The sequence below is a fragment of the Typopeltis vanoorti genome, chromosome 1, assembly GCF_054136105.1.
Source record: "Typopeltis vanoorti isolate ZY-2024b chromosome 1, IOZ_Tvanoo_1.0, whole genome shotgun sequence".
Taxonomy (NCBI): domain Eukaryota; kingdom Metazoa; phylum Arthropoda; class Arachnida; order Uropygi; family Thelyphonidae; genus Typopeltis; species Typopeltis vanoorti.
Window position 1 is genome coordinate 42,032,563 of NC_143549.1, and position 22,438 is coordinate 42,055,000.

Genomic DNA, 22,438 nt, shown 5'->3' on the forward strand with positions numbered 1-22,438 from the left:
CTTCTGAGCCATTAGTAGCAGAGGCTCTACCAATCGACCAACTTTTGTTGGCTAATTGGCCATGCAAGCTAAAGGTAGTTCCAAAGAATTTTATGATTATGCTGCAAGCATAAGAAAGAATGAATGTGAAAAAAACTTTATTGAATGCAGATGGTACTTGAGTGTCGGAAGCTAATAAGATTGTTCAATTAATGAGTACTCACTTTGCTAAAATATATCAACCAGGTGTGAGCATAGTGCATGGTGCTACTCTTACATTGAGAAAAAAAATCTAGCTCTCAATCAGCGGTAGTTACATTTAATTAACATTGAATTGAAAGCCATTTTCACATGCCCACAATTCCAGCCTATTAAAATCACTGTGCAAATACTGCATATCAGCAAATAGCTGTATGTCTTCTGTCAAATCCTACAAAATGTCCTTAATGTACAGTCTGAATAACAATAGACTAAGAACTGATCCTTGTGGTATTTTTTATTTATTTTATTTTATTTTTTTATTATTAATCTTTATACTGGTTATGGGCAGTACTACCCTTACATCTCGTCCAGACTTGATATAGGCCTAAAGCCTTTACAATTATTTTATCCTATGCCTGTTCTAGTTATCATTGTAGTTGTTCTCTGGTGGCAATGGTATGCCACTAGTGTGCCCTTGAGGACCCCTACAGGGCACAGTGGTGCCCTGTAGAGGTCCTCAAGGAGAGAATTTTTATATCCTTCTGTGTAAGCCCAAGCTGTTTTAAGTCCTTATAGCAATCTGCACTCCATACGCCATGTAAAGAGATGGTGGTGCCGGTAAACCTCGGAGTTTCCCCATGCTCCTCCTGTAGCTTACTAACTAGATCTTGGTTATTCTTATAATAGTTTACCTGATTATTATGGCTATAGGCTAATGGGCACCCTGTTCCCACCACCTGGGCATCAACTGTCCAAACATCACCATCTCTTTTAATCACTAAGTCTGGCTTACACAAACCGACGGAGGTCCTATAATGTGGTTCCACTGCAGTCTCCCAACCTTTGTTCTTAAAGCAGTTCTACAGAATGGAGACCATGGCGTCATGCCTCTGCACACGGACCCCATGGATGCAGAAGCAACACTGGGCTATATGAGACAGTGTCTCACTCTGTAGTAGCAGCCAGCTCTAAAGTTTGAGTTGTCACTACATCATCGAGCGGTGCAGGCTCGAGTAGGCAGGGACTTGATCCTTGTCCTGTTAAGGTCAATATATTCAAATTTGGGAGGAGTCTGGTGCCATCCCTTACCCAATCATGCTAGGGAGGCATTAGATATGACTCTTTTAAAGGAGCACCATCTACAGAACACTGCAGCAGTGATGCCCATCTCTTTTGTTCTGTGGGTGCTGAACTCAATTAAGGTACCTTGATAATAGGACCAGCCTTTAGCCTGCCTAAACTCTTCTTTTATTAATGGGCTATAGAAAGCCTCTCTGCAGATAGGGGAAGAAGGTAGTTCTAACTTCGATTCTGGACAGCTGCAGGCGTGGAATCGGCCATCTACGTGATTGAACCCTAGCCCGCTGTCCTTCATCCTCACATGGAAATATGCAGTGTGTGTGGGGGGGGTTAGGTGGCAGTCAGAGCCATGATCTCACAACTGAACGGATAGCCCTATCCATTCAGGAGAGTACCGAGATATGTCCTACCAAGCACCAACTTGTGGTAAAAGTGAGGTAAGAGATAGTGGGAAAGGAGAAACAGTCTTTACTGGGGCTTGAGAGGAGCTTTCCTCAAAGAAGTGATCCCAGCTTCTAGGATAGAAGAAACAGAAGACCTCTTTGGGGTTGACATGATACCGAGGTATCTCCACTCTTCCAGGATGGTCAAAGCATGCAATGGCTTCCCATGCAGGCAAACCTCTACAGTATTGACCTTAAGCTTCTTGTCACGACCAGAGGGGGAGAAGAGCTAAACAACAGGACTTCTCTACATTTCAAATAGAGAAAAAGTCAACTGCCCGATCAAGGAGTTCCTGCAAGCCTATCTTAGTAGAGGCTATGAAAATAAGATCGTCCACAAAGGCCATAGCATTAAAGGAAGAAGCACCTAGAGAGTAGCCTATATGGCATCTATGATGCAGTTAAAGAAAAGGGGAGATAGAGGATCACCCTAGCGAACACCCTGCACTGCGGGAATAGAAGTCGGACGGGGACATAGGAAAGAAAGGGTTCTGGACATCCAGCAATAGACAGTGCTCGAAAGAGAGCAGGGAAATGCTATCAAATGCCTTTTTGGAGATCCAGCAACGCCATATATATATATATATATATATATATATATGCTTAAGACGGTGTCGGGAATCAGAGAGAGAAGAGAAGAAAGAAGATATATATTCTCAGCACAGCCATCCGAAGGGACAAAAGCTCACTGTTTATAATCATGCTGTATATGTTGCTGAAGTCATTTAACTAAGATTTTATGATAGAGTCTAAGTATCTTAGGGAAGATGGTAATAAGTCTGATGCATGGCTTGAAGTTTCTTTCTTCAGAATGAAGATAGTTCTTGAAGCGTGTAGGTATGGTGGTATTGCTTTACTGGAAAGGAGAATGTCCAGTAAGTCTTGAAGAATCTTCAATGGCACCTTCCAAGCCTAACCGCAGGAAAGCCATCAGGTCCAGAGGCAGAGAAATTGGATTGAAGAGTTGCTTTGATCTCCTGGATGGAGACAGCCTGGTATATTTGAAGGGCAGGAATGGACCTCAATATCGTAGGTTGGTCATCAGGGAAGTGGGGAGGTGGAGTAGAAAAGACTGTGCTCCAGAATTTAACAAAATCATCATGTAAGTCTGCTAGAGGTGGAGGGGAAGCACCATCAAGGATGGTCTTGGCACATTGCTCTCTATTCTTTTTATAGAGGGCCTGCATAGCTGCATAGGCCCTCTTCCTCTGCTTCCTGTTTGACAAAGTCATTGTAGAATGAGATGTAGGCTGATGTTGACGAGGCATCAAGTGTTCAGAGAATTGAGCATGGAGGTAGTCATTTAACTGATATGTGGTATCCATTCCCAGAAGGTGAATCAGGATGAGAGATTTAAGAATTTGATGGTTATATTCCAGAAGAGGAGGATCATCTAGAGATGATGATGTCAGTCTGAGAATCAAAGCCTCTTCATCAACAGAAGGATGGTGGCCGGAAGATGGAGAGGCAGGGACAGGAGATACGGAGATATTACCTGTCCTTACCTGTGGTGGATGGGCTGCCAATTCTTGAACTAAGGCTTTGTAACTGACTTTCTGTCTATGACACTTGATGGCATCTAAAGATCTTAATGGGAACACCTTAAATAAAGCCTCATTGATGTTCTTTATCCCCTGAGCCATCAACTTGATCGCATGAGTGGCGAGGATCTATTCTTCTTCAGCAGTCCAACGTGCTTTGATGCACTCAGTTCTTATTGCAGCTTTGACTTTGGCGATGTTTTGAGGCATGCCAAGGCCGACTGCGGTGGAGAATGTACAATCGCAGACCTGACGCACAAAGCGTCTGAGATTTGAACTCCTTGACTGCCAGAACAAACATGATGAGAACTTGAAGAAATGGGTTGATGACAGTCCTTGAAAAGCTTTCTTTTAACTTTCTTCCTGAGGATGCCGTTTAATGGAGGTGATTTGCCACCCACTGGGACGGATGGCAGGATCACCTCCAAACAAGAAAGAGACATCTGGAATCACATTCGACAGGTTTCCTGGCCCTGACCTATAAAAGTCAGAGCCTTCATCTGATGAGTTATTGCAAGCAAGAAAACTTAACCCTACCAGGGTTGCTAACCCTGGAAGGGAGGAATAGCATAGCAGGCCAGTCAGTCACCCGGAGGTGTCCAGGAATCGTCCCTAGGAGGCTGTCTACTGCCTCACTTGCGCAGTGTCTCAGGGGAAGTGCAAGCCAAGACAACAATGCTTCAGATTCCCTTAAATCTTGCAATCTCACATTCCCAATATACCACTTTTGATATGTCAGTCAACCATCCTTTTATCCGTGCTAATATTTTATGATGTAATCCCATATTCTTCAGTTTATGGAACAGTTTATGCAAATATTTATCCATATTCTTCCATGCTATATTCTGTCAAAAGCCCTTTGCAATATCCAAACATATCATGCTGTGTCCATTCTCCTTGTCTAACTTAATGGTAACATGATTATTGAATGTGAGAGTTGCTCAAATATGACCTTCCTTTAGTAAACCAATGCTGTTAATTGTAAAGTAGAGATTCTCTGTCAACCCATTTCTGAATGGGAGCCTTAACCAGCTTTTCCAAAATCTTCACCTCCACTTCAGAGATACTGGTAGATTGATTGTTGAATATATCAGTCTTTGCATCACTCTTGTGAAAGAGATTACCATACATTTTTTCCACTCTTGTGGAGTGGAAATAAATATTGGAGAAAAAAAAAATAGAAGTCTCATACAATTTCTTTTGTCCTGAATGCATGCTAGTTGTGCAAAAATTGATGAATTAGCTTATAAATTTCTTGCCTACCTTATACAGCCATTTTTCTCTCCTCTGTGTCAGTTGATTATTATGAGTGATAAGGAACAACACCTTATCACTCATGATGAAACTGATGAAAAAAAAATACCAGAATTCTCATGTGCACTGCTTTGGGCACACAAACACATTGAGAGACTGAACATTCTGATCTCTAAAACTGGTTTCTTCTTCCAAATGTACAGAGATGCTATCACCAGAGAGGCTGAGAGATTTGCTGTTACCAGTTATATTTCATAAATTGTTTATCTGCCTACCCTAACCACATTGCATGCACACTGGTCTCTTCCTTACTAGTGATCTTTCTGAATCACCTAGAGTTAATTCAGACCATAATCTGATGCAGATCTCCTCCCTGTGGGAAAACGTGTTCCAATTAACATTATCTTAGTATCACTAAGAGAATGTTAATTGGAACTGAAGTAATTCTGTTCCAATTAAGCAATTTTCATTCCTCAACCAAAGCTTGATTCTCCAAAAGTTGTGCCAAGGCTGTACAAGAAAGAATTGGGCATACTGTAAATTTTTTACATTGTTCTCACTCATGAAAGGTTTATTTGTAAACGTATAGTACATTGATACTATGGATGGGCTAAGAATTCAATATTTTTTTATTGATTTTATATATATTTTGTATTTTTTACATAATTCAAAAACTCTGCTCTAAACGCAACTTTTTCAAGCCACTTCAGACTTTAGATAAGTGGAGAAATGGTCTCTAATTCAAAAACGATGAATTCTCTGTGATTTGAGTAGACTTTTCTCAATGCCCATCTGTTTAAAAAAAAAAAAAAAAAAAGCAAACAGAACAGCATGAGAATTAGAGCAATTTCTCTACTTTGTGTTTCGGGTAAGATTTCAGCAAGATTTCTTGATAATTGGCTAAGCAAAATTGTGGAAAAGAAACTTGAAGAAGTGCTGGTTCAGCCCAGATAGGGATTATTGGAATCAGATTTCGTTTTCATTTTAGAAATCTAAAATTTCATTTTAGATTTCTCAACTCTAAGTTGAGAAATCAAGTATTTGAATAAAATCAATGGCAGATCATATGTCAATTAAAGATATTAGGAAATAATTTGCTATTGTTAGCATTCAGGAAGAGGATGACTTTTTCTGTGACTTTTCCTAGGTTGGATAGTAGACTGATGAGTTGGTAACTTTGTGGGTGCTGGGAAGCATTGCCTGGCTTTTTTTTTAGTGCTTTTCCATGCTGTGGGAAAGTGCTGCATATTTAATATTGTGTTTATTATGTTGACTAGGTGCACTATATCCTCTCAATTTTGTTGGTGATGCTGTCTGGACCTGGTGTTTTTTTGGTGTTGAAATGCTATATGATGTTGATTGTTTCTGCTGGAGTAGTGGGGATGATGCATTCTGAGTTGTCCTTGGATAGCCTTAATGTGCGTTTAGCTCGTTGATGAACTTTGTAGATGAGATTAATGTTTATGTTAGTGCATGACAGGCTGCATTGTTCTTTCAGATTGTCCATGAGAGCTTTGGCTTTTTCCATATCTGTGTGTGCAATACCATGCTTGGCCTGCATGGGAGTGGGGGACGACATGTTTGGTATGAAGGGTTCTCAGGAATTTCGCCACTTAGAGTGAAGGTGTGATATTGTAGTTTAAGTTGTCCATCATTCTGTTCATCTGTCTGTAATCAGCAGCAGTGGTAGATTGGGTATTTTTACCCCCCCCATCTGTAATTTTGGTTCAGGAGTGGGTGACATTTTATTCCCTGAGCATCAGTGAAACTGAGGTCTACTTTTCTTTGTCTCGTAGAATTACTGGGGGTTGGGGCTTTCTTTTCTTGCTTGGGATGTCTCATGCAGATGAGTCCTCCTCCATGTGGTCATCTTCAGTCCTTTTTGCGGTGTGTTCCTCCTGGGAATCCATCTGCCAAAGCCTCCTTAGGTGCAGAGACAGTTGTGTTTTCATCTTCTGTATCCTCCTCTTCACCTTCTGGATCATTTGTTTGTGCATATAGTTTAGGAAACCTGGCCACTTGGTCTCGAACTGCTTTAATAGTTTCTAGAATAGGTCAAGTGCTTGATCTCTGTTCAAGTGTTGTATTAAATCATTTAAGTTCTCCTTACTGTTGTGTGTTCCAAAGGTGGAATTCTGCACGTGCTTGGTATGGAGAACTTCTTCCTTTTCCCTCTTTTACCCAGTGTCAAGAGTTTTCTATTCATTTAACCGCAACCATACTCAAGGATAAGGTGGTTAGCCCTATGCCTCCCAGCTGTCTGAGGAAGAGCCTAAGCTCTTTCTCAGACAAGTTAGCCAGTTTGGCATGAACTGCAGGGTTTTTCCTCCCACAAGCAAGCAAACTGGCCTTGAGAACTCGACGAATACACCTGGAGGCATAGGGCTAACCACCTTATCCTTGAGTATGGTTGCGGTTAAATGAATAGAAAAACTTCTTCCTTTTTTCCCTCTTTTACCAAAAGGTAAAAGAGGGGAAAAAGGAAGAAGTTCTCCATACCAAGCATGTAAGAATTACACCTTCAGGAACCCACAATTGTCCATTGCTGGCTGGTTAGGTTATTACTGGCCTTGGACACTTATGAGTTTCTCTGGTTCAGAAATATTATCCACTGATTTTAAAATAACAAAATTAGTATTAGAAATACACCAACTTTGCACAACTGGAGAGCTTAGAAGATCTTAACATTTATAATTACTTACATTTTATAATATAATCATTTGAAGTCAATCAATACTAGATAATTAACACTAAGAATATCAGGAAACACGAATTTACCTGATGAATAAAATATTAGTTACAATTTACACTACTCGTTAATAACAGCTTTTGACTAATGAAAATGCAGTCTCAATTCAATCTACTACTCTAAATCACCACAATTTGACAATTCATTGCAGTTCTTAATAACAGAATGAGAATGAATGATTGCAATATTTTTGAATAAGGAAATTTCTAAAGCATAGATTTATTTTAGAAAGGCCTTGAATCCAGTTATTTTTGTAATTATGTAATTTTATTTAAAGTATATATTTGATCTTGAGTCAGTGATTTTCCAGATTCTAAAAGAAACAGTTAAAAGTCATTGCACCAATCAGAATTGAACCTTTGCGTAAATAATAAATACTCGGAATAAAAAATCTTCTTTATAGGAATGAGAAATATGATGATCATTGTTGTATAAAATCGAATATTAATATAAATATATTAATATTCAATTTTTAATTATAGTTACAATTCATTTTTATATTAGCAGTCAGTGTGTGAAATACATCATATGTTGTTACTTTTTAAATTTTGTACTGTTTTAAATAAATATATATATATATATATATTAAGGAAATAATGTGAGGTTTGTTAACAGTTACCTGAAATGCTTTGTTTCGGCAATTCGGCAGTTATCTCTATACATTGCAAACATCTTTAAAATTCAATTTTTCAACATTAGTTTTATTTATTTATTGTTTGTTTTTGTAATGCTTTTATCCTTTTTTTTTTAGTTGGAATCCACGTGGTGTTTTACTCAATACTCTTGCAGTGGCCAAATTTATTGAGGATAACAAGGTATGCTTATGTTTGTATGCGCATTATTTCTATTAATATTAATAATTAGAAGAAAACCAGTGACATTTAGGTTTTAATTTTCCACATACAAAATGTCAGGACAGTTGAGTTTTATCCTGAAATACATTTTCAAACAATATACTGCTTCATTGATTATTCATCAGAATTAATAAATTGTGGATTTTCAGGTAAGTTTTCTTTCATTATTTGTTAGTTTTACTTGGTCTGTCTTTATGCATCTATCATTTAACACTGTCAAAGCAGATAGCATCATTCCATATATTCTTGATCTTCCTTTAAGTATTTTCCTGCATTTTTGCTTCAGATACATATTCTGTCCTGTTGATCTCTATCTCACACCAGACAGCCTCAAATGAACCATCTCTCCATATTTAAAATCCTCTTTAACTTCTAATTTTGTTGGTTGCATTTCTTCAGCTATCATCAGCAATACTTCACCTACTGTATCCTCCCTGAAATTAGTGTACTGTTTACATTCTATTCCTATAACTACATCATTTTCTGTCAACCAGGTCTCACTGATGCCTATAATTTCTGGCCAAGTCAATTTGAGCAATGCCAAAAACTCCTTTCCCTTTTTCCTGATACTTCTTTCATTCATGTAAATATATTTCAACATTCCCATGGATGCACAGTTGCCTTTGTGTAATGTCATTACCAATCCATTCAAATCTAAAACCTGTGAAATCACATTGAGCATTGCATGATCATTTCTGTACACCTGCTCACATGGGTGTCCAGACACGTGCTTGATGCACCCTCCCCCCCCTTAATATCTCCAGTTTTCCTGATTTTGCACTTCCAAAGTCTTGCTATACAACACTTTCTCCAAACCTCTTACTCCAAAACCATTTAAATGTAACCTGTCAGGCATATAAGTCCTTTTGTCTATCAAATTCGCTCCATAGAGCAATTTTTACTTCTTTACTCTTCATTTTCACTTCCTTCAACCCTTTCATATCTTCTCTCATTGATATTTCTCCCCTTTTCAAATCATTTGTTCCTGCCATCTTTTCAAATCATCATTAATATTTTCCATAACAGTAATCTCTTTTACTTCTCCCTTCTGCAAACTAATATCCTTGATTTTTGCAACTGGGAAACCTGCTTTCATCACTTGCTCATTAAGTATACCTCTTATTATTGAATCTCCATACAATACATTCTCCTTATTTCCAGTTTCTTGCACTTGCATATGCTCTTGCTGTACCACATGAATAGTTTCTCCAGTCAGTTCCCGTTTTGTCATGTGAATGATGCAATGATGCATTCATCGTCCACATTACTTTCATCCACTTTTTCATGTTCTCATTCCATTGCACTATCATTCAGTATTTTCTGCATTTGTCAGGACACTTACTATCTTTCTTTACATTGTTAATATTTGTCACTTTTTTTCCCACTTTCCGCACACGAAACATTTACAACAAACTCTCTCCATTCTCACTTTCATACTGCAACCTGTTTCCTCTTGGCAATTTTATTACTTGTATATGAAAAATATATAGAACATACACTACATCATACAAAATCCCTCATGCTAAACTCAGTGAACAAGGAAACCCTGGCCACCATTTTCCTTGTATGCATCGGTGCCATATATAAAAACACTTTCTAAATGATATCCAGTATTAAATTTTACAAACAAACATACACATTCAACACTACATCTAAAATAAGTAAGATATAATCAAAAATAACTAATATTCACTAAAATAAAAGATTTGTGTGTAGAACACATGAAACAATACTTCTGCTCTACACTATACTAGCTCCACCTTGTTCCTGATGTTATAAGTTACTGATGTGTTATATGTTTGCATTTGGTAGGTGAATGTCACATTTAGGGTAGAAAAAATTGACAGATGCAATAGACTTTGCAGTACTAGGATTATGAACTATTCTCTCATGGCAAATCAAATATTTGACAAGAATTTTTTTTTTATGACTCCCTAAAGGTTATAATCATGTAGTGCATTACCACCATGAGTAGGCAATGATGTTTTTATTAAAATTTTTTTGTATCTTTAATTCTTTTTGACATAATCCAGAAACTCTTCTCTAGAAACCAAACATGGAACTTTTTTCAGGCCACTTGAGGCCTCCAGTAAGCAGGACTGTCTTACTCTGAGCAATGAAATTCATCTCCTCCCTAAAGGCAGTTGCAAACATCCGTGCCTGCAGTGGGATTCAAAGTCCACGACCAGTTGGTTGGAGAGTGGTTACACTAACTGCTAGGCTAACCATATCATTCCTCTAGCCTAAATAGCTGAGTGGTTAGTATATCAGCTTGCCTAGATCAGTTGCTTCATTAGCCTATAATGTTTTTGCATTATGGGAAAGGCCACTTCCTAGACTAGTTTTGACCTTTATTCAGATTTTGTCAGTGGAAGTTGACTTAATTTAAACTTCAAACAGAGGCTGTTGACTTCAATGAAGTTGACAGCCTCAGTTACTAAATGAATTAAACTTTCACCACAATCTAATCCAAAGTATTTTAATAAGATGATACACCATTTTATTACTTGTATATGAAAAATAGAACAGGAATCAAACCTTGGAGATTCAGTGGCAAACTCTGAAGAAAATCCTGATTGATTCTACCAGAGAGGCATGTGGTGAGGTTGTCTGCAAGGATAAAAAAAATCAGAACTCCCTGGTGGACACAGGAAGTTAAAGAGGCAGTGAAGGAAAAGAAGAAAGCATATCAAAAGTTCCTGGCAAATAAGTCAGCTTGTGCTCTTAGAGAATATAGAGACAAATGCAAGAATGCTAAACACTGTGTAAAACTAGCTAAACAAAAGTCATGGGAGGACTTTGGCAAGAATATAGAAAATAAATATCAAGAAGGTGGCAAAATATTCTGGAGGTTGTTGAAGCTTAGGAATGGAGGAAAAAGTGCTGTAAAAGGAGTTAGAGATGATAAAGGTTACATGAAAACTGGAGAAAAAGATATCCTTGAAGTATGGAGTAATTACTTTGAAAAGCTGCTAAATGAAACAAGCACTGATCAAGCATGCAGTCAGGAATACATATCCATACTTGAAGTAGAAAAAGCCATCAAAGGCTTGAATTGTGGAAAGGCAGCTGGAGTAGATGATATTCGACCCGAAATGCTGAAGTATGGTGGTATAAGAGTCTTACAGTGGCTGCACTGCATAGTTCAGAAAACCTGGACAGAGGGACGAATTCCTGATGATTGGAGTAGAGCTCTCATAGTACCCAAATATAAAAAGGGAAATAAAACTGAATGTGAGAATTACAGAGGTATTTCACTACTGAGTGTTCCTGGCAAGATCTATGCAAGTATACTTGAAAAACTGTTGAGAAGAATTGTGGAAGAACAAGCTGGATTCAGGCCAAATAGAGGCTGTCAGGATCAGATCTTCACTTTACGACAAATAGTCGAGAAAGCATGGGAATATAACAAAGATCTGTATTTAAGTTTTGTCGATTTGGAAAAGGCATATGATAAGGTGCCCAGGGAGAAGCTATTCAATACACTGCAGTTATATGGTGTCAATGGGGCATTATATCAAGCAATACTTAGTCTTTATTTGAGTTGTAAGTCAGCAATTAGAATTGAAGGAAGTACAGGAAGATGGTTTAATGTTAAATCTGGTGTGAGACAAGGATGTACATTATCCCCTCTGTTATTCATTATCTATATGGATCACATTATGAAGGAAAGTGGTATTAAACATGATATCAAAATTGGAGATGCTAATGTCAGCTCTTTGCTTTATGCTGATGAAGTGATACTTCTAAATAAATCCGCTACAAGTCTGCAAGATTCTCTGACTAAATTGAATAGCTGTTGTAATAGATATGGTATGAAGGTCAGCAATAAAAAGACAAAGACAATGAAAATAGGCAGAATCATTGAAAATGTCAACTGTGTTGTGAATGGAGAATCTGTGGAACAAGTAAAACATTTCAGCTACTTAGGCACGATTTTTACTGAAGATGGTAAATTAAATATAGAAATAGACAACAGAATCAGCAAAGCTGATATGGTGGGAAGTCAATTGAATAGATTCATATTGAAGAAGAGAGAAATTAGTCAGAACACTAAATTAGCTGTATACAAGACAGTGTTCAAACCAGTTTTAACTTGTGGATCTGAGAGCTTGGTCAGAAGTAAAACACTTGACCAAAGACTATAGACCGCAGATATGAGAGTCCTGAGAAAGATTATAGACGTGAACAGATGGCATCAATGGCAATATCATATTAAAAACGAGGATATTAGGAAAGAACTTGACATTGTCAGCATCCAGGAATGTGTTAGCAGAGCTAATCTCAGGTGGTATGGTCACCTAAACAGAATGGGCGAGAAAAGATTAGCAAAACAAGTGTTCTCTGCCAGGTTGGCAGGAAAATGACCCAGAGGAAGACCAAGATGTAGGTGGATTGATACGGTACAAAGTGCCTTAGACGATAGAAATATAAGATCTGATAATGTTGGAGTCTTGACAAGTAACAGACTGATTTGGAGGAAAATTGTAGATAGGAAGTTAGTAATGATATAATTTTTTCATGTAGTACTGTCATATCCTGTACACCCCTTGTGGGTACATGGCAGGAATTTGATGATGATGAAAAATATATAACTTTTGCATTGATTCTGCCTTGGTATCTTTCTGTGTCTGGCTCCCAATGATGAGACTTCACTGATGAGAAATTAGTCAGCGTAGTGGCATTCTCATAGATCAAAAATTATGGGATGCTGATGCAATTGAAGTCAACAACTTCGGTATAGAAGTAGCCTAGTTGTGAAGCTACTTCATATACAAACTTTGCTTACACTTCGGTAAAGGATTAAACAAGAATATAATTTTTGTCAAATATAATTTACTTTGTAATCTACTGAAAAAAAAACTCTACATTCTATTGTGGCATTAATTAGTTTCTATGAAGTCAAGATGCTTCACTGTTGACTTTCGGCATAGTAGTTTAGAAATGAGAGGAATTGTATGGGAATTTTGAAGGTAAAGATTTGTCACTATTCTTAATAAGTTAAGGTTAATTTTCAAATTATAGGGGAGAATTAAGAGATGATATAAGACAACAGTCAGTTCAGGAGCGCAATTACCAGAATAATCTCGGATATGCCATCAGGACGACTAGGAGACTTTTTTTGATATCTAATCTCAAGATTCTTTAGATATCTGACAAAACATGAAGGTAGCTTTGGATGTTTCTGGAAGAATAAGAGAACATTTGCCAAGTTCATCATCACATGAATTAGAGGAAAAATAAGGAGTCAGGACATTAGTTTTTAAGTGACTAATGATTCAATAAAATATTGAGGGCAAACCAAGTTTAACACGTTCGCTGCCAACTACGAGTATACTCGTAGTTGGTAAACCAGCTACACAAGCCAGCTACGAGTATACTCGTGTGACGCTTACCACCGGCAACGAGATTACTGTAGTGACCTTGAAGAAGTGAAAATGCTTGGCTTGTGGGGCTAGCATCAAAACTATGTATTCTCATGGACCGTATATGCTCTGTACAAGCCAACTAAGAGTATACTCGTATGACGCTTACCGCCGGCAACGAGATTACCGTACTGACCTTGAAGAAGTGAAATTGCTCGGCGTAGGGGAACAGACTATGCCGAAGTAGCATGGCAGCGAACGTGTTAACCAGAATTTGGACAAAATTTACAGTCAGTATTTTTTGTCAGACTAGAAAACATAAATGTAATTTGGATATAATTCAAGTTTCCTGCTTTCACTACTGTAAAAATTGGTTTTGACTGTATTAATAATTTTCTTGCAGCTATTTCAAGCAGATGACTATATCTATATCAATAAGAATTGTTGTGACCAGTGTTTGGAGCAGATAACCAAAAAGAATAATCCAACCAAGAAAAACTGGATATAAAAGTTGCAAATATCATCTCACTTTATATTTCTTATATTCAGACAAATGATGAGACTGGTAGCTTGAGTGTTGCTCCATGGGACAAAAAATCCATTATCATGAGCCATTTGGTAATATCATATGGCTCAGCATCTCTGGCTGCCTGATCGGTGTAGTTGGAAAACGAAAGCTTGCTGGACTTATGAACATTAAAATCTCCAAGAAATATGACTGGTTAGTCATATTTCTTGTTAGGGAAGCTAACTGGAAAAAAATCATCATTTAAATAAAGGACTTAAAAAAAAAAAGTTCAGAATGATATGTGACATTAGGCAAACAATAGGGACAATAAATGAATGTAATAGAATCAGGCAGAGATTTTTTTCAGTAAGAGGAGATTTCAAGGTGGGAAAAGCTGACATATCAGAGTAAACATATGCGCAAATGCCATCTTTGAGATGAGAAGAGTTAGCTTATAATCGGGAAAACAGACAAGCTGAAATTTGAATTTAAGAAGAGTAGCTATCTTTTTGAAGATTAGGAAAAGGAAATGAACATCTTTGAAGTTAGAAGTAAAACCACAGATTTGTAAAGTGAATTTCAAAAATTTAATGAAGTTGGTTCTTTTTTGGATGCATCTGCATCACTAGCCTCTTGCTGAATCAATATTAACAATTGTCTTTTGTTGGAGCATTTCAACTAAAGGTGAGTTAGCCGATTCTTATACAAAATTACACCAGTGGCGAATTCTCCATGCTTGCTGTGCAAGTTCATTAATTGAGAAAGAAGTGGTATTTATTTGTTAATAAATGCATGCATTTATAAGCATTCCATTTAGGCTTTTTATTTTTGTAGACAGAAGACGTTTTAAGCTTGTGCGGCAATAATTGAGCTTTGCGTTGTGTATCGAAGGCCAACGCTAGTCAAGCTACCTTGGCTTTGTTAAATTGTGATTGATAAAATTCCTAAGAGAATTTATTCTTTCATAATTTAACAAGCAAAGACCCTATAATAGAAAATTTGCCTGCATCTAAGAGTGTAAATTACATATATGTGAACAAAATTAGGATATATTAAACAAAAGATAATAATTGTGAAAATGCATAAGTAAAGAGTGTTATTCCATTATGTAGAAAGATTACTTAAGTTAGTTAAATATTGGCAGAGAAATTCTTGGGAAAAAAGAACGTTAATGTATGATTAAAGCAGTATACCATTCCTAGGAATTAGATAGACAAAAGTTAGATGAATGACTCACAATTTTTAACGATAATTGTAGCGTAATCCAAGGCCAAGAGCACAGGATTAAAGGAAGTTGCCGCAAGCATATCGTGTGCACACGACACATGATGAGAAGGCAGAAAAGAAGAAATCCTCTACCGAGAGATATTGCATTGAGCACTGTCAATGAGTCGGGGGGTGGGGAGAGATTACGGAAGGTGCCGATAGGGTGCGGAGATATAAAAGGGTTAGAGAACCCACCCCCACGAGACTTTTTCCTGGTGGTTTTGGTGTGTGGACTTCGCAAGTGATGGGAGTTCCAGAGCACGAGGGGAAATCTCTGCCCTGATGCCTGGCAGAAGAAAATGGAAGATGCTGCCTATCCACGGGAAAGATTATGCATCGCAAGGTACATGATGAATCACATTACTCCAGAAGAAAAGGGTAGTCTGTGAAGAGGCTTCAGAATCTAGGTAAAAGGGCAACACGTGAGAAAGAGTGACTTTTCCCCAAGAATCCAATTGAAAAGAAGACATCACCGACTGAAACGAATGGGCCTGCATATGATCGAGGAATCCCAGATACTATTTGAAATCAATTTGAGGGTCCAAGGACGAGTAAAGAGAGGAACAAGCACAGGAGATAACTATAATATAGTATCGTGAAATTTTATTGTTAAATAGTGTAAATGAATGATACGCGAATCAATATCTAAGGACTTAACAAAGATAAAATTTAGGACTGTAGCAAATTACAACTTGTGAAAGTAGACAAGTGTAATTTAAAGAGTGATAACCTTAGGATGTGTGAATACAAGGTGATAATGTATGTTTACTATGTTCTAATTAAGAGAGTTATGAGGATGTTGTGTGAAGTAATATAGAACAGCTGTATTGTTAATCCTATGTGAGTTATTAGAATTTATAGTTCGTATTTGATAATTATGATAGCGCATAAATTTGTAGTTTAGAAATGATTTTCCCAACTTCCATGAACTGTATATATGTTAGTATGTTAAATAAATCTTTTGCTTACTCTGATTCAGTTGTTTGTTAGTACTATCCGATGCACCACTTGGTGAATATGCAAACCTAAGCAGGAGATTTGAGTAGTGTGTCTACAGTCACGATTGCACTGTTGTTAGTCACTGAGGTACAGCTGGGTATTCACTTCTTGTTTAAAATTTTCTCCTTTAAACTAATTGTCCTAAGTGGTGCAGCGATAACAAATAAATGTCTTAGGATTTTACGAGAAGAAGAACCTCAGAAGCTTTGTTGGATTTGGATTTTGGCTCTGCCCAGGGCAATTCACTTTTTACTTAGATAGTGACACAAAGGGGTGAATAAACGTAGAGAGCATAGATATCAAAGTTATTAAGAAAAGGTGATACAACAGCTTGCTCAGTTGTGGGAGCATCCAGGTCCTCGCTTCAGCACTGTGATTTCATGCATGCGCATATCCATTTCCGCTCCATCCACATCATCTCAGCCTATTGCTTAAACACGGGCCATATCAGTCAAAGTAGCTCTAGCCAGTGAGCTTCAGCAGTCTTTACAAGTGTGCATGTTGCTTCGGAAAATTAAGTTACAACCCACTTTTATGCCGATGTTATTGAACAGTTCATAAAGAAGAACTGTAGGGTAGAATTTGTATTCAAGTAGCTAAATTGAAAAAGATTGAATATCATTTGTAAAATAAATGTTGTATTTGTATGATGAAATGTACATAAATTTCTAAATACAGGTAACCCTCATATAACGGTACTTATACAACACGGTTTCGATAAAAACACTGTCTACAAATTGTAGTAATCCTTTATTTTTTCATATTTCACCGCACGACTTAAAAATCAAATTTTATCTTTGTTAAATTTGTGTCTGCCTGTATCCCACATGTAATTATAAGTAGTGAATTTATATTAGGGGAAATACCCTTTAGCACGCATGTACCTCAATTGTTTACCGTATAAAACGTTTATTGTTGAAAATTGTCCTCGTTTCTACCAGGAAAGTGCATTAAAAATCGTAAGTGTTCATCTCAAGCTGAGCACTTTTTTTCTGGTGAGTTACATACAATATGTAACGCTTGCTTTTTTGTGCAAAAAGTTATTTTTATATTAATGGACACAAATTGCAATGAAAGGGATAAACTAACATTGAAAACAAAATTAATTTCTGTCGAAGGAAAATATTCAATATCTTGGATTGGTTGAAAAATGGAGAAAAACCAGGAGTTTTTGCAGGGACTTTGAATTTAAATAAATCAACAATTCGAACAATCAAATAAAACAAACATAAAATCCAAGAAAGTGTTTATTGCTGGGTCAACAATAAGTGCAAAACGCGTTGCTCGTGTGCGCGATATTCTAATGGAAAAATGGAGAAATCTCTAATGATTTTGATAGAAGATTGCACCTCAAAAGAAAATTACTATGGATGGAAATCTTATTAAACAAAAAACTTTCAAAGTTTATAAACATTAGTGCTGACCAGTTGTTCAATGTGGATGAATCCAGGTTATATTGGAAAAAAGTGCAAAAATGCACCTATATTTTGAAAAATGAAAGATCAGCTCCTGGATTCGAAGTTTCCAAAGATAGGATTACTCTACTGTTTTGTAAGAATGCATCAGGTGATTACATGACAAAACCAGTGTTTATTAACCAATCCTCAAATCCTCGTGCTATGAAAGATGAAAATATGCACTATTTTATTTTGCCTAAAACATTTATGCATTATGTGCAATGAAGTTTAAGTACAATTGAAAATAGAAGAAATTAGTGGCTCCACCTGTTGTAACTTTTTGTTGTCAAAAGCAGCAACCTTCATTAGTGTTATGTCAACTGTTTGACATTTGTTTCATGAGTTATAGTGGCAAGAGTGACAGTGTGTTTTGACGAACAGTTGGAAAATGAGTTTCAAACAGAGCTGCGATTTACTTTTGTGTTAAACTTGGTAAAAGTTTTAATGATATGCATCAAATGCTTCAAAAAGCATACAGTGATGAATGCTTGTCCCTTACTAAAATTTACAAGTGGTTTAAGTGATTTCAAAGTGGTCGTGAGACACTTGAGGATGACGAAAAGCTGGGCCATCCAAACACTGGACTGAGCAAAGTTAACATCCATAAAGTGCATGATTTCATCAAAGAAAACCCGACATTGTCGTGAGATTGATTGATGATGAATTGGGGATTCCAAAATCAACTATGCACAACATTTTGACCGAGAGTTTGGGCCTTCGTAAATTGAATTCGCGATTTGTTCCCCACAAGTTGATCAATGACTAAAAAAATATTGAATTGAACACTGCAAGGACCTCGTTAAAACCGCTCGTAAGGACTCAAACTTGGTTGAAACGATCGTTACTGGTGACAAACAAGTGGTCTTTTGGGTATGAGCCCAAAACAAAGCACCAGAGTGCTGAGTGGAGCCAGAAGAGCAGCATCCAAAAAAAAAGTCACTTGGAGAAGTCAAAGTATGCAGTAGTTATGAATATCACAATATAGGCAGCTGGTCAGTTTTGCACGATAATGCACCATCTCATCGTTCAAACATTGTGAGACAGTTTTTTGAGCAAAAACCAAGTTTGTGTGTTGGATCACATTCACCATATTCACCTGATTTAGCTTCCTGTGACTTCTTTCTCTTCTCCTGACTTCATTTGCTGATGAAAGGAAAGCGACACCATTGAAAATGTTCAAGCGACAGTAACCACGACCCTCAACAGTATCCCAAAAACCGATATAAAAAAAACTCATTTAACGAATTAATTGACCGTGCCAAATGCTGTATCGAAACTGAGGGAGAGTATATTGATTGAAATAAATGATTTGAATAATTATAATTGGCCTGTGTTTTATTTTATATCAAAGTTCGGTTTCTTTTTGGACAGAGGGTGTATATGGAGAAAACTGCAACAAGCAGACCTAAGGAGTAAACATTCAATTCCATCAAATTTTGTTTTGAAAGCCTATGATGTGGTGTAGCCTATGTACAAGTGCAAACAGATAGTGATCTCTTTCACTTTACATGACTTTGTGGTTGTTGTTTAAGGTGTTTGAATATTTCAACTTCTTCAATCAGTTATATTAGTATCCTCCCAAACATACTAATATTTAAAGTCTCTCTATGCAATATGGCAGAATAATGGCAATAAAGATTTGCTAGCCAATAAGGAATTTTCACGAAGTATCACCATTAAGTTCAGTACAGTATCCTTGTTAGTGGAAGTCTAAAGAATAACCATTTCAAAGCTGCACCATCAAAAAAGTATAGGTCTCTTCATAACATATAACTTAACTCTGAAGACATCACTCATATTGCATGCTAGAAGGAATGGAGGAAAATATAAAATGTGTTTTTGTTTTGGAGTCCTGATGTAATTTTTGTCCACTTCATACTACCAGTAAACAAGGTAATTGTATTATGTTAGGTGATTGAATATCATTTCCCACCTAGTGATGCTTATTACTAATAGAGGCTTTACTTTTCCTAAGAAGGGGACCAAACCATATTTTGATTGTTGTTAGGTCACTTGTAAATAGTGTGCTAAAAGGGATCTGAAAGCTATTCATCTCATGATAGCCAAGACAGACTATATTACTGCACTGCCTAAACTTGAAAAGTCTAAACATTAACAGAACTGCTACCATGGTAGATGAGAAATGAATTTCATTGCCCAGAGTGAGACAATTGCCTCATTTATTGAAGGCCTCAAGTGGCTTGAAAAAGTCCACTGTTTGGTCTCTAGAGCAGGGTAATCTATTTTTACAGTCTGGAAAAACTACGTAAAAATAGATTAAAAAAATTCTTTATAGTGATGCTATATAAAGGGTGCTTAAGGGTTAAAGCTGTATAACTGAGAGGAGTCCTCTACATAGCCTTTAAAGGGATGTGGAGAACTGATCAGGGCTTCTGACCTATTGTCCAATTCTCACCTTCTCATGGTGCACCCTGTTAGGTACCTACCTGGATAATGAACAAATAAGGATGGACTGGCAATTTGGGATTTCACTGACTAAATTGTATTTTTATTGGTGTAAACCACAATGTAAAATGATGGAACAACATGACAGAATTTCATGCCAGCTTTTGTGTTGTCAGGGTAAACAAGGCTCCCTGCCAGGGAACCAGGGCAAAGAGCAAAAAGTTCAGCTACTTGAACAAATCCTGAAACACATCCCAACTCAACATCACCAGAGTTCAAGGTTGGTACTATCAACATAAGAAGCATGAATGACAAAGAAATGGAACTAGCAGAAGAATTCGATAAGTACCAGATCAATATAATAGGGATGACTGAAACACAAAAAAAAAAAAAAGAGACGAAAACGGGTGAGATCTTTCTAAGCAATAAACACAAAATTTTGTATTTAGGCAATAACACTGAGAGAAAAGGAGTAGCTATGGTATTCAACACTAAACATGGGGCTAATCTTCTTGAATCACATACTAATATGTGGACAAATATCAGAATGGGGAACTGGACGATAAGACTTATTTGTGCCTCTGGTCCCACAAAAGATTCTGCTAAGGTAGAAGTGGAGGAATATTTTGAGGCTTTAGAGAAAGCAACTGACACAATGAAAAAGAAAAAGTTGGTCCTTGTTGGAGATCTAAATAGCAGAGTAGGAAATAATTGTCAGACATACAGAAATATTTTGGGAAAATTTGGAGAAAAGTGCAAAGCTAATAATAATAATAATAATAATAATAATGGCAAATGCCTGTTGGATTTTTTGCTCAGGACATGGACTGGTTATTACCAAAACAATGTTCCAACATAAAAATGTGCACATATTCACATGGAGTGAAGAGACAAGGAATGAGAAAAGTCTCATTAACTTTGTTATTGTTGATAGTGATGTTTTCTCACTAGAGTGTATAGAGAAATTGAAAGTGATCATCGTTTATTCTTGAGCAGGATAAAATCGAATTTCATATTGAAAAGAACATATAAGAAAGTTTTATAAAGTGAATAGAAGTTGAGCAGCTCTCAAACTGCAGACTAAAATACACAAACTTTATTGAAGAAAAACAAAAGAATTTCAGAAAAGGAACCAAATTGGAGATCCAGTGGCAAGTCTTGAAGAAAATATTGATTGATTCAACAAGAGAAGCATATGGTGAGGTTGGCTGCAAGGATAGAAAAATCAGAACTCCATGGTGGACATAGGAAGTAAGAGGCATGAAGGAAAAACAAGAAAGCATATGAGTAAGTCAGCATGTGCTCTTAGAGAATACAGAGACAAATGTAAGAAAACTAAACACTGTGCAAAACTAGCTAAACAAAAGTCATGGGAAGACTTTTGTCTTCCATTTTTTTATGATGACATGAAAACTGCAGAAAAAGATATCCTTGATATGTATGGGGTAATTCGAAAAATTGCTAAACGAAACAACCAGTGACAGCACAGTAGTAAAATACACTCAACAGACATGCAATCAGGAATACATATCCATACTTGAAGTAGAAAAAGCCATCAAAAGTCTCTAATGTAGGAAAGCAGCAGGAGTAGATGATATTCAACCAAAAAAACTCTAGTACGGAGATATGAAAGTCTTACAGTGGCTGCACTGCATAGTTCAGAAGGACCTGGACAGAGGGACGAATTCCAGACCCTTCTGAACTATGCAGAGATCTACACAATTGAGTAGAGCTGTCATAGTACCCATATATAAAAATAGAAATAAAACTGAATGGGAGAATTACAAAGGTATTTTCCTAATGAGTGTTCCTGGTAATATTTATGCAAGTATACTAGAAACAGTTGAGAAGGATTGTGGAAGGGAAGCTTGGTGAAGAACAAGCTGGATTCAGACCAAATAGAAGCTGTCGCAATCAGATTTTTCACTTTTATGACAAATAGTTGGGAAATCATGGGAATATAACAAAGATCTGTATTTAAGTTTTGTGGATCAGGAAAAGGCATATGACAAGGTGCCAAGAGAAAAGCTATTCAAAACACTATAGTTGTATGATGCCAATTGAGCATTATTAATACAATGTAAAGACCATATAAAGACTAAGTATCAAGCAATACTTTGTCTTTATATGAATTGTAAGTCAGCAGTTAGAATTGAAGGAAATACAGGAAGATGGTTTTATGTTAAATCTGGTGTCAGACAGGGATATAAATTATCCCCTCTGTTATTTATTATATATATGGATCACATTATGAAGGAAAGTGCTATTAACCTGATATCAAAATTGGAGATGTTAATCTCAGCTCTTTGCTTTATGCAAATGATGTTATACTTCT

At 36.8% G+C, this 22,438-nt stretch overlaps 1 protein-coding gene across 1 annotated transcript in view; it reads left to right on the plus strand.

The window, feature by feature from the left end:
• The window catches only part of LKRSDH (lysine ketoglutarate reductase/saccharopine dehydrogenase), a 363,892-nt gene that overhangs the window by 229,060 nt on the left and 112,394 nt on the right, over positions 1–22,438 (plus strand). Inside the window, exon 18 of the mRNA XM_090398943.1 lies at positions 7,999–8,062. Coding sequence (XP_090255069.1) covers positions 7,999–8,062 — 64 coding nt within the window. The remainder of the gene's footprint in view (positions 1–7,998; positions 8,063–22,438) is intronic.